Source organism: Contarinia nasturtii, unplaced genomic scaffold, assembly GCF_009176525.2.
Source record: "Contarinia nasturtii isolate CC-2019 unplaced genomic scaffold, AAFC_CNas_1.1 Cnas_scaffold_1629, whole genome shotgun sequence".
Taxonomy (NCBI): Eukaryota; Metazoa; Arthropoda; class Insecta; order Diptera; family Cecidomyiidae; genus Contarinia; species Contarinia nasturtii.
In genome coordinates, this window is record NW_022198964.1 from 1 (window position 1) to 9,331 (window position 9,331).

The 9,331-nt window shown below is 33.1% G+C and overlaps 1 protein-coding gene and 1 pseudogene across 1 annotated transcript; one reads left to right on the forward strand and one right to left on the reverse strand.

Moving 5' to 3' along the window:
- Positions 1-226: 226 nt before the first annotated feature.
- LOC116346697 (band 7 protein AGAP004871-like) lies at positions 227-4,970 on the reverse strand. The gene is made up of 5 exons (XM_031776890.1): positions 4,189-4,970; positions 1,736-1,886; positions 1,135-1,324; positions 778-953; positions 227-710 (listed from the first exon to the last, which is right to left on the reverse strand). Exons 1-5 carry the CDS (start codon positions 4,274-4,276, stop codon positions 434-436), a joined length of 882 nt encoding a protein of 293 aa, XP_031632750.1. The 5' UTR covers positions 4,277-4,970; the 3' UTR covers positions 227-433.
- A 1,225-nt stretch (positions 4,971-6,195) lies between these two features.
- LOC116346698 lies at positions 6,196-9,268 on the forward strand (annotated as a pseudogene).
- The last annotated feature ends 63 nt before the right edge of the window (positions 9,269-9,331 follow it).

Here is a 9,331-nt window from a genome sequence, read left to right on the forward strand (position 1 = left end):
TTAAGCTCACCTTTTTTATTCGTGTCTTTTTGCTGTGAATGAAATTCTCATTTTTCTGTCATTTTCTGCTTTCAAAGCCAATTTTAAATTGATTTTCGGCTTCGATTCAAAATTAATGAAACACCTTTGTTTTAAATTGATTGAATTGTATTTTGATTGCACATGTTTTTGCAAAAATATAATGCGGTTGTGAGTACTCTTCGAAATTCTAAAACCAAACACGAAATTGAATTCAAGTGACGTATTTATTATGCGAATTATATGAATCATTGGTTCTCACGCATGAATATCCATGGAGGTGATCAACTGAAAGTGCCAACTCTATCTACATTTGTTTAGATGCGCACAAAGTTAAAATGAATTATGTCTAATAACTATGCAGTTTATGTGAATACTTAAAAAACCATATAAGAAGAAATTTCATGAAGTTCGCTCATTCGCTTTTTCCGCCAACGAAACCGCGCATAATCTCCATCGGAAGAGGGAATATTATGGTTGAATTTTTTTCGGCCGCAATCGAGTGCAAGGTTTGAAGATAACGCAATTGAAGTGCAGCTGGTGATTTGCAAATAACCTCTGATGCTTCTTGTAGAGCAATCGAAGCCTTCATTTCACCTTCGGCCGCAATGACTTTGGCGCGTGCTTCACGCGATGCTTCGGCCTCTGCAGCCATGGCACGTTGCAATTGACTCGGCAAACTTACATCCTTACTGTAAACCAATGAATAAGATGATTAAAAATTACAAGATAATTGGCGAACAATTGATAAAAACTTACATTTCAACTCGTTCAACAAAGATGCCCCATGGTTCAGTCGCAATGTCCAGTGATTCTTGCATGGTATGTGATATGGATTCTCGTTGCGCTAGTAATTCCGATAGATTTTTCATGCCCAATACGTTACGAAGAGTCGTTGCTGCCAAGAGTTCTGTTGATCTTCTGTAGTTTTCGATCTGAAAAATTGGACATTTTTTTGGTAAATATTTTTTTTTAAACTAATCAAAACTTTAGACGAATGCCAGAAGATTTCCCAAAAATATCTTTCGTGAAAATTCGTGAATTTAAAAAAAAATATTTCCAGAAAACCATCCAAAATTCGCTTAAACTGCGTTGTAAATAATAGATTTTTCTTGCCTGAACAACAGCTTTGAGTGGATCCCGAATACGATAATAAACAACAGCATCAACCTGCACTGTAACACTGTCCTTTGTTAAAACCTCTTGTGGTGGTACGTTGAATGATACGGTTCTTAAATCACATTGGCAATAAGTGTCAATACACGGTAAAACGAAAAATATGCCAGGACCTCGAGCACCACCCTTCCTATTTCAAAATAAATCAGATCTTAAATATGGTAATCCTTAAAATTCAAAGGTGTCAAACGTCCGTCCGCGATTTTTTCAGACAAATTCCGAAATGTCAAACCTTTAAGGTAGGACGAGCGAACACCAAAATATCCGTTCGCGTTTGTCCGTTTGACACCCTCGCTGTAAATGAAATGCCATAGTTTGAACTCGAGTTGTAATCAAATCTTTTAAACAATTTAAACTGTTTTTTAAATCACCAAGAAGTAATGGTATCCATCTAATTCTTCTATTAAATAGCATATATGTTCTCTCAAACTGTTTTTTTTTAAACAGTGGCAGATGCTAAAATTAATTGATCGAACGCTTCAGTTGACAACTCGCCCACGATATATTAAACATCTGTCGTATATTCTCCTATTATACTCACTTCAAACGACCCATGCGAAATATAACGGCACGTTCATATTCCGACACCACTTTAAAGCAGACAAACAATGAAAACGGCATCGTTATTATTATTAGAATCGCCGAGAGGATGAAGGCAGCCGTTTCAACAAACGTAGAAATGGGCTCTTGTGCTGGAAAGTAAAAAAATAACAACAATCGCAAAAGATAAGTTTGATTTAAATTTAAAAAAGTTTTTCGCATAAATGGCTTCGATATTCAAGCCGGATGTTTGAGAAATCAATGTTCTGTGATATGATTCACGATTTGTAGTTAAACAAAATACTTGAACAGAAAAAAAATGAATGAAACTTAAGTAAAAGATAACCCGACAATAGTAGAACACGATCATCGTTCAAATTATTATTCGAAATCTATAAATTCTGGGAGAATATTCTTACATTGTGAAGAGTGATTCATTCACTCTCGTTATATTACATTATGATATATTTTTCATTTTTATTGCGCGTTTGAATTGAGAAATGAACAAAAATAAAACAAATAATTTCGTAAAAATAAGTTAAACAACCACGCAGATAATGAATTTTCGGGCTTGAACGAAATCAACTGAATTAAACCCTCACAAAAGATCGAAAATGCTACTGTTAAACCGAAATGAAATGTGATGCTCATACTTTAGCAATTATTCCTGCACTTATTGAAGTAAATCACAGAGTTTTGCACTAACGCATGTTCTTCTTTGTGTCATTCGCAATATCGAACACAACGCGAACATTAAAGAACCAAGACAACAACAAAGCAGTGGCTATTAGATTCGATAATATTCTCACTGCGAATATAGCTTGAGCTTAGCGAAACTCTGTGTATATATTTCCATGAGAAAAAAATTGCTCACAGAGTTACTTCGATAAGGGTGAGAATAAGTGCAAACGCTTTTTTTTTGAGTGCGGTTGTATGTTACGGGTAATGTAGTTGTTTTCTTCTTGAATGCGATATAAAATAAAAAATAAATAAAAATAATGTTATCGCATAGCATGAACAAACATCGTGTTCTATTTTGGTAGCAAAACAACATTATCGATGAGTATCTGCATATTTTAACATTTTGTTGAATTGTTTTATTCTCTCTCTCTCATGATTTCATTTTCGTAAACAGATCATTTTGTTAAAAAAAAATGTTTCTATTCCTCGGCACCCCCAATCATCCTGTGAAGTCAGATTTTGAATTACTTTTCTTGTTTGAAAGTTATCGTGTTAACAAATTTTTGAGTACAGGGTACAGCGTACAGCGTACAGCGTACAGCGTACAGCTAGGGGGTAGACACATGGAATATTACTTGAGATATTCACCGAAATTGAAGGTATTCTTGGTATTCTTGGTATTCTTGGTATTCTCAGTCTTAGACGAAATGTCAGTGCATTCAGCAACGTCTCACAATGTGCATTTATGAATATTATCTTCCAAATATTAAAAACACTTTTTCAACGCTATTAAGTGTATTATTTCAATTGGTTTAATAAATGCAAAAACAATTTTGATAAAAATGACAGAAAGAAAACAGAAAAAATTAAAATAAATTTCGAAATGGTGAATGTTAAAACGAAATGGAAAAAACTTGAAATCTTTATTACCGATATCAATTTGACATTTGGTAATCACGGTATTCACATTTTTAATACAAGTAATCTTCAAATAAGTAAGTAATTGCCGTATTTGAAAATAGATAGGTATTATGACAATTCATTGGTATTCATTCATTCTCTATTGTGTCTACCTCCTAGCGTACAGCGTACAGCGTACAGCGTACAGCGTACAGGGTACCACGCACATACATTCGGACATCGAAAAAACGCTAGATTCGTGTTCCCTGGCTCCTAAAACATCCAGAAAACATGTTTTTTGAGGGTGTTAATTTTTCGACCGATTCCAATACTTTACCTTACACACTAGGTGTGTGCGGAAAAGTAAAAGCAGTCTTTGTATGGTGGTGTTAAATGTCAATAAACTCTTAGAAGAAGTCTCACATTCATACTCGGGCAATCATTTATATCTAACACGTTGTATGTGACCAAAATTGAAGCATTAAATAAATGTATACACATCGACGATCGTTGAATAGAATCGATAGAATGGACAAATGCGATCAAACGGTTAGAAATTTTTTTTTTAATTCGTGAACAAGTATGTATGCATAAATAACATTTTCGGCCACAGTAGATTGATGTCTTCACTCATCAAAGCATTGTTACACTGTCAAGTATTTTATGTGTATCTTAAACGGTTTATTACACATATATATAGTCTCGAATACAAACGGCATTGGTATATGTTTAAATATGAATTATGTAAATTTTAGCCGGTTAGCGATAATAATAAAACGGCGCAAATTGACCACGCCTCATCTATCGCTTGCCTCAACATCTTTTGTTTAAATTTCGAATAACATAAAAAATAACAATTTTAATTTAACTCACAAGTTTGGCTGGCATTGCCTCTGATCAAATTATCGGTTGGACGTTCATCGCTCCTGATTGGCACCACAAAATCGTTGTTGTGTGACATTTTTTATAAAAAATTAAAAACTGTTCCGTTGAAAAACAAACGTTTGATCAAAAAAACACTTCCACTCGCGACAAAAAACCAAAGAAGAATGACGATCACGCACAATATTTGAATGTTGGTGTAGCTCCGATTTGCCGAAATTTAATACACATACAAATGTTTTGTTTACTAGAAAGTAGTTGTATACACAAATGATGTCATCGTCTAATAAATACACCCAAAAAATTATACGCCAAATTTTTTTGAAAATCTCAACTCTTTATGCGGGTGAACAATACGTGTATTTTATGCGCTTTTCACGATCAAATAACAACACATGGTAATTTTATATCTTTAATATAGAATTTTTAATGGATTCACTCTCAAACACTTCAAACCAAACAAATCGACTGAATGTCAGACGGCGTTCTTTTTTCGAATGAGCATGAGAATAATAAACAGCGGGAACAGTTGTATATATATATAGAATACATTGAATTACTATATATATCATAAGAGACGTGGATCTCACACATGTACAATTATTCACAATACGCGTTAAACACAGCGACAGTGCGTGTCGCGTATCTGTTACTTCGAAAACGATTCGGTTTGGTTGATCGTATTTTTATGTATTGTTGTATTAACCATTTCATTTCATTGTATCTTCCTTTTCCATTCTATTTTCATGTCATTTTTGCTATTCCTGGAAATATATTCCAGAAAAATGGAATGGTACGCTTTGATCGCGCTTAATATTTGATATAACTTTTGTGTTAATGATACTAAATCGATGATCTTTTTTTAGCTATTATGTTTTTCAATTATCATTCTTACCATGTGAATAAATTTATTTTGCCGCACACCTGGGTATTTGTGTATGGGAAAAATATTTGTTCTTTACTATTAGTCAAATCCCTTCTAATATATGTCCATATGAATTCTAAGCAAGGTACTATTAGCTCGATATTAGCTCATTGATCTATGTTCAGTTTATATTTATAAACTAAACATACAAAACAAAATATGTTTGGATTCGAACACATTAAACAAGATGTTTTGATTCATATATATTCTTATAATGTGTGTAGCCTACTTTTTGGCGAAAAAAATCATTTTCACATCATACCGATATCAAACATGAATTCCATATAAAAATCCAAATTTGAGATAATTTTTGCAAATATTTGTATGAAAAGTGCATCGCAAATTTAATACATCAGATTCGGATTTATATGCCAAAAAAACCTCTCTACATAGTGTTCTTATTGAAAAGAGACTATTTTCAAACGGCATCAAACTAGATCTATCATGAAAATAACCATTCAACCTCGCCCACCTTAAAAGATTTTTTCTGACAAAACGGGAGATCACTCTTTCTCATCAATCTACAAAAGTTACTTCAACCCGGCAAAAAAAGTATCACTTATCACAGCCACTCATTTTAATAACTTTTTTCGACAAAACTTATCAAAAAAACAATGAAAACATTGATTAAATGAGGAAAAAAAATGATAAAATATAAAAATTCGTTTACTGAAGAGATTTGTAACGACTGTCTGCTATTTACAAAAGTCGCTGCCACTTCGATTACTGTTTTGTTGCGATTACTCCAATAGATTCGATGATCAGTCACCGATGGGTTAACTATTTTTATACGACAATGTTTGCGCCAAAAATGTGTGCTTGACGTTTTCACTAGAATTTCACACATCCTATTTTCGGCATTTCACACAGTTCAATTTCCAATATACATCAATCGTACTTTTTTCAGTGAATTTTGTGGATTTTATCTAGTTTATTATCAATTTGATTTTAATCATATTTTAAAAAAAATGTTCCAATATGTCCCTTTACACTTCCAATTGAATTGATGATAGTCATTTATATCAAATTACGATTTTGTGTTTTTGTTTTGAATCGTAATAAGTTTATCAAACATGGGTGATACAATAAAACATGACGAAGTAAGTCAAGTTTTACTTACAAACAACATCAAGATGAATTGGAATGAAGAAACATTTTCTTTCCAAAAAAAAATGTTAATAGAATCTGCCAAACGTGGAATGGAACTTCTATCACCTATGCGAACTGTTAAAATATGAATTCTTACAGGCGCTAGACAGATTGGATCCACACAGTAAAATTGAGCTGTCTGCAGCGTCAAAAAATGTTGAGCAAATGTTACTTTTGGCAATTGAGAAGGATTTAACGATAATTGCAGAAAAAATGTTCGAACTAAACATTGTGTCTGAAAAAAATGCAACTCTACCATTGAAATTTGCGTGTTCGCATGGAAAGTGGAGATGTTTGGAAGTACTTTTGAAATATCTGAAGTTGAATATTAATTCGGTGGCGTTGTTGCCAAATGTTGTGAAAAACATTGGCCAAAAATCAAGTGAAACGGTGAATTTTGAGAAATGCTTCGAAATTCTTATGAATCACAACATTGACGTGAATCAATTGGATTCATTCAACAAATCGGCACTGCATTATGCGATAAAAGGCAATCATTTGAGCATAATTTTGGAATTATTACGAAAAGGAGCGAATATTGGTGTTAAAAATGATTTCGATCATTTTTCAATAGGACATATCAATCCAAAGGTGCTGGAAGCACATTTTGATAGCTGTATCACCACCAATGGACTGAACGATAGCAATTTCGAAATTCAATTCAATTTCAAAAATTTGGTTCGCAGCCAAAATAAAGCAAACTATAAGCATCAAGCCAACGAAATGTCAATCATTGAATATATTTCAAAGTCAAAAAGTCTTAAGCATTTGATGATGCATCCGCTTATATCCGGATGTTTGGCATTGAAGTGGAATCGGTTGGCGCCATTTTTTTACATCAATTTTATATTTTGTTCATTGTTTTCGGTAATTACCATCGCATATATATTGGCGTTTTACAATTATGATGCTGAAAAATACGGCGTTGGATGTTTTCGGAATGGTTCATTCGAAGAAAGTCAAGTGAGTTTCGCTGTATTCAAAATAAATTCAGTGATAAAAATATGTTGTGGTCATGAAAAATAGACTTATAATACAAGGTTCGTTTCTGATTTCATACAGAATTTCAATGAGAATATCAGAGTTTTGATGCGGGCCGTGACTTTTCTATTTACAATCTATGTAACAGCGCGTGAAATATACCAATTCATACTAGGGCCAATGCGATATTTGCGAAGCTTTGAAAATTACTTGGACTGTTCTTTGATTGCATTTTTGATGTTGATTTCGTTTGATATTCAGTTGGGTAATTGGCGTCCAACCATTGCAGCCACATCGATTTTGTTGATTTCCGTGGAAATTTTCCTATTAGTTGGATCGCTACCATTTTGGTCTTATTCTTCCTATTACATCATGTTAAAAACGGTTACATGGAGCTTCTTAAAAAGTCTGTCACTCTATGCAATCGTCTTATTTGCATTATCTTTTTCGATGTTTGCACTACAACAAGAACCATCGAACCACGGTATATCAGCAACTGCTTTGTGTAATGATAACACCACAATTTTCAGTGGCAATCATTCTGGATTCGACAAATTGGATCTTTTGTTATTGATTAAAGATACTTTGGACATGCTTAGTGGTAGAATCACCGAAAAGACGCACCATTTCAAAACGGACGATGCCAGGTACTTTTTTTGTCACAATTTCAATTTTAGTCACCTTTGTCGTGGCCAATTTATTCCGAGGTTTGGCTGTCAGCGAAACACAGGCCATCAGATCCGAAACTGAATTGACGAAGCTCATCAGACGGGCACAAGTTTTGATGCGGTATAAAAAAGTCTTTAACAGAAGGTACTTTACAGCATTTAATCCATACTAATGAAATACGTAGTTTTGCGGTTCGACGCGCCACCTGTAATATGTCAAATGAACGTACCGAACTATTTCAGTACGCATCTATGTTTATAACAAACAACGACAATAATTCATTACTGGATTTTTATTAATTTTTGTTGCTAAAATAATTTTAAACAACTTTACATGCATAATAATAATAATATAATTTTCTTTAGTTGAATAAAAGTTACCGAATGTTGATTTTATGCAATTCTTCGCTTGAATGTGATTGAAATGTATAGTCCGACTCCAGCAGCTGAATCAAGATTTTTTTTGTTTCAGTGTAGATATTTCAAGAATTTATTCATTTAACACGGATAAAAGTATCGGTTAAAAAAATGAAAGATAAAACCAATTTATAAAATAAAAAATGTCTATTCTGAATTTATGTGCACATCGAGCTGCTGAAGTCGCTAGCATAAGAACAAAAATGTCAATTCAAATGGACAGTTTGTAGCGAATGGAAAAATGTTATTTTTTTAGAACATGACCAGTTTTGAATCAAATCGTGAATTAATTATTTTTATCCATCCGAAAAAAATAATTAAAAAGAAGATTTTTTGAGTTTTTCAGAAATAAAAATCATTATTGAATGTTGCTTTTTGAAAAAACAGCTGCTGGACTCCAGCAGCTGGATGACACTACTGGTACGCGTAGTAGCTGTCAAACTTGACGTTTCACTGCTATGATTTAATCCATACTTTAAGCTCCATTTTATCAAAAAGTATAAACTTATTCACAGATACCCGTCATTCTACTCGAAATTCTTTAATTTAACAAAGAAAGAGCATGAAACGGTTTATCACATCCAAGTTCAACCTTATTATAACAATCGAATTTCGATCTTTGATTTTTGCACAGATGACGAAATAAGTGAGACGAATGATTTTATAAATCATGAATATCATTTGAAACCATCACGTTGTGTGCATCGTTTTTTCTGTTTTGGTCAGTGCACACAGATGAATCCTAAAGTGGTTGAAAGCGCTATTCATCTTCTACAAAAGAACGAAAACACCGAACACAAAGTCGATAAAATGGACCAACTCAACAAACGCATTTCAAAAATAGAATGCACACTTGAGAACATCGTAGATAAGTTGAACGAACTTTTGACTAAATATAACGACGACTGACAAAAAGGGATTGAAATTAAAACGAGTCACGAAAGCATTGAATCAGCTGTTAATCTTGTTTTATTATAAAAATAAACATTTTTAA

What these genes read in the sequence shown, in the direction of transcription:
- LOC116346697 (XM_031776890.1), bottom strand. Translation starts at nt 4,276, where the DNA reads ATGTCACACAACAACGATTTTGTGGTGCCAATCAGGAGCGATGAACGT. An exon ending in AGGCAATGCCAGCCAAACTT is followed by an intron (nt 1,887 to 4,188) that starts GTGAGTTAAATT and finishes TTTACTTTCCAG; the next exon opens with CACAAGAGCCCATTTCTACG. An exon ending in TTTGTTGAACGAGTTGAAAT is followed by an intron (nt 711 to 777) that starts GTAAGTTTTTAT and finishes ATTGGTTTACAG; the next exon opens with TAAGGATGTAAGTTTGCCGA.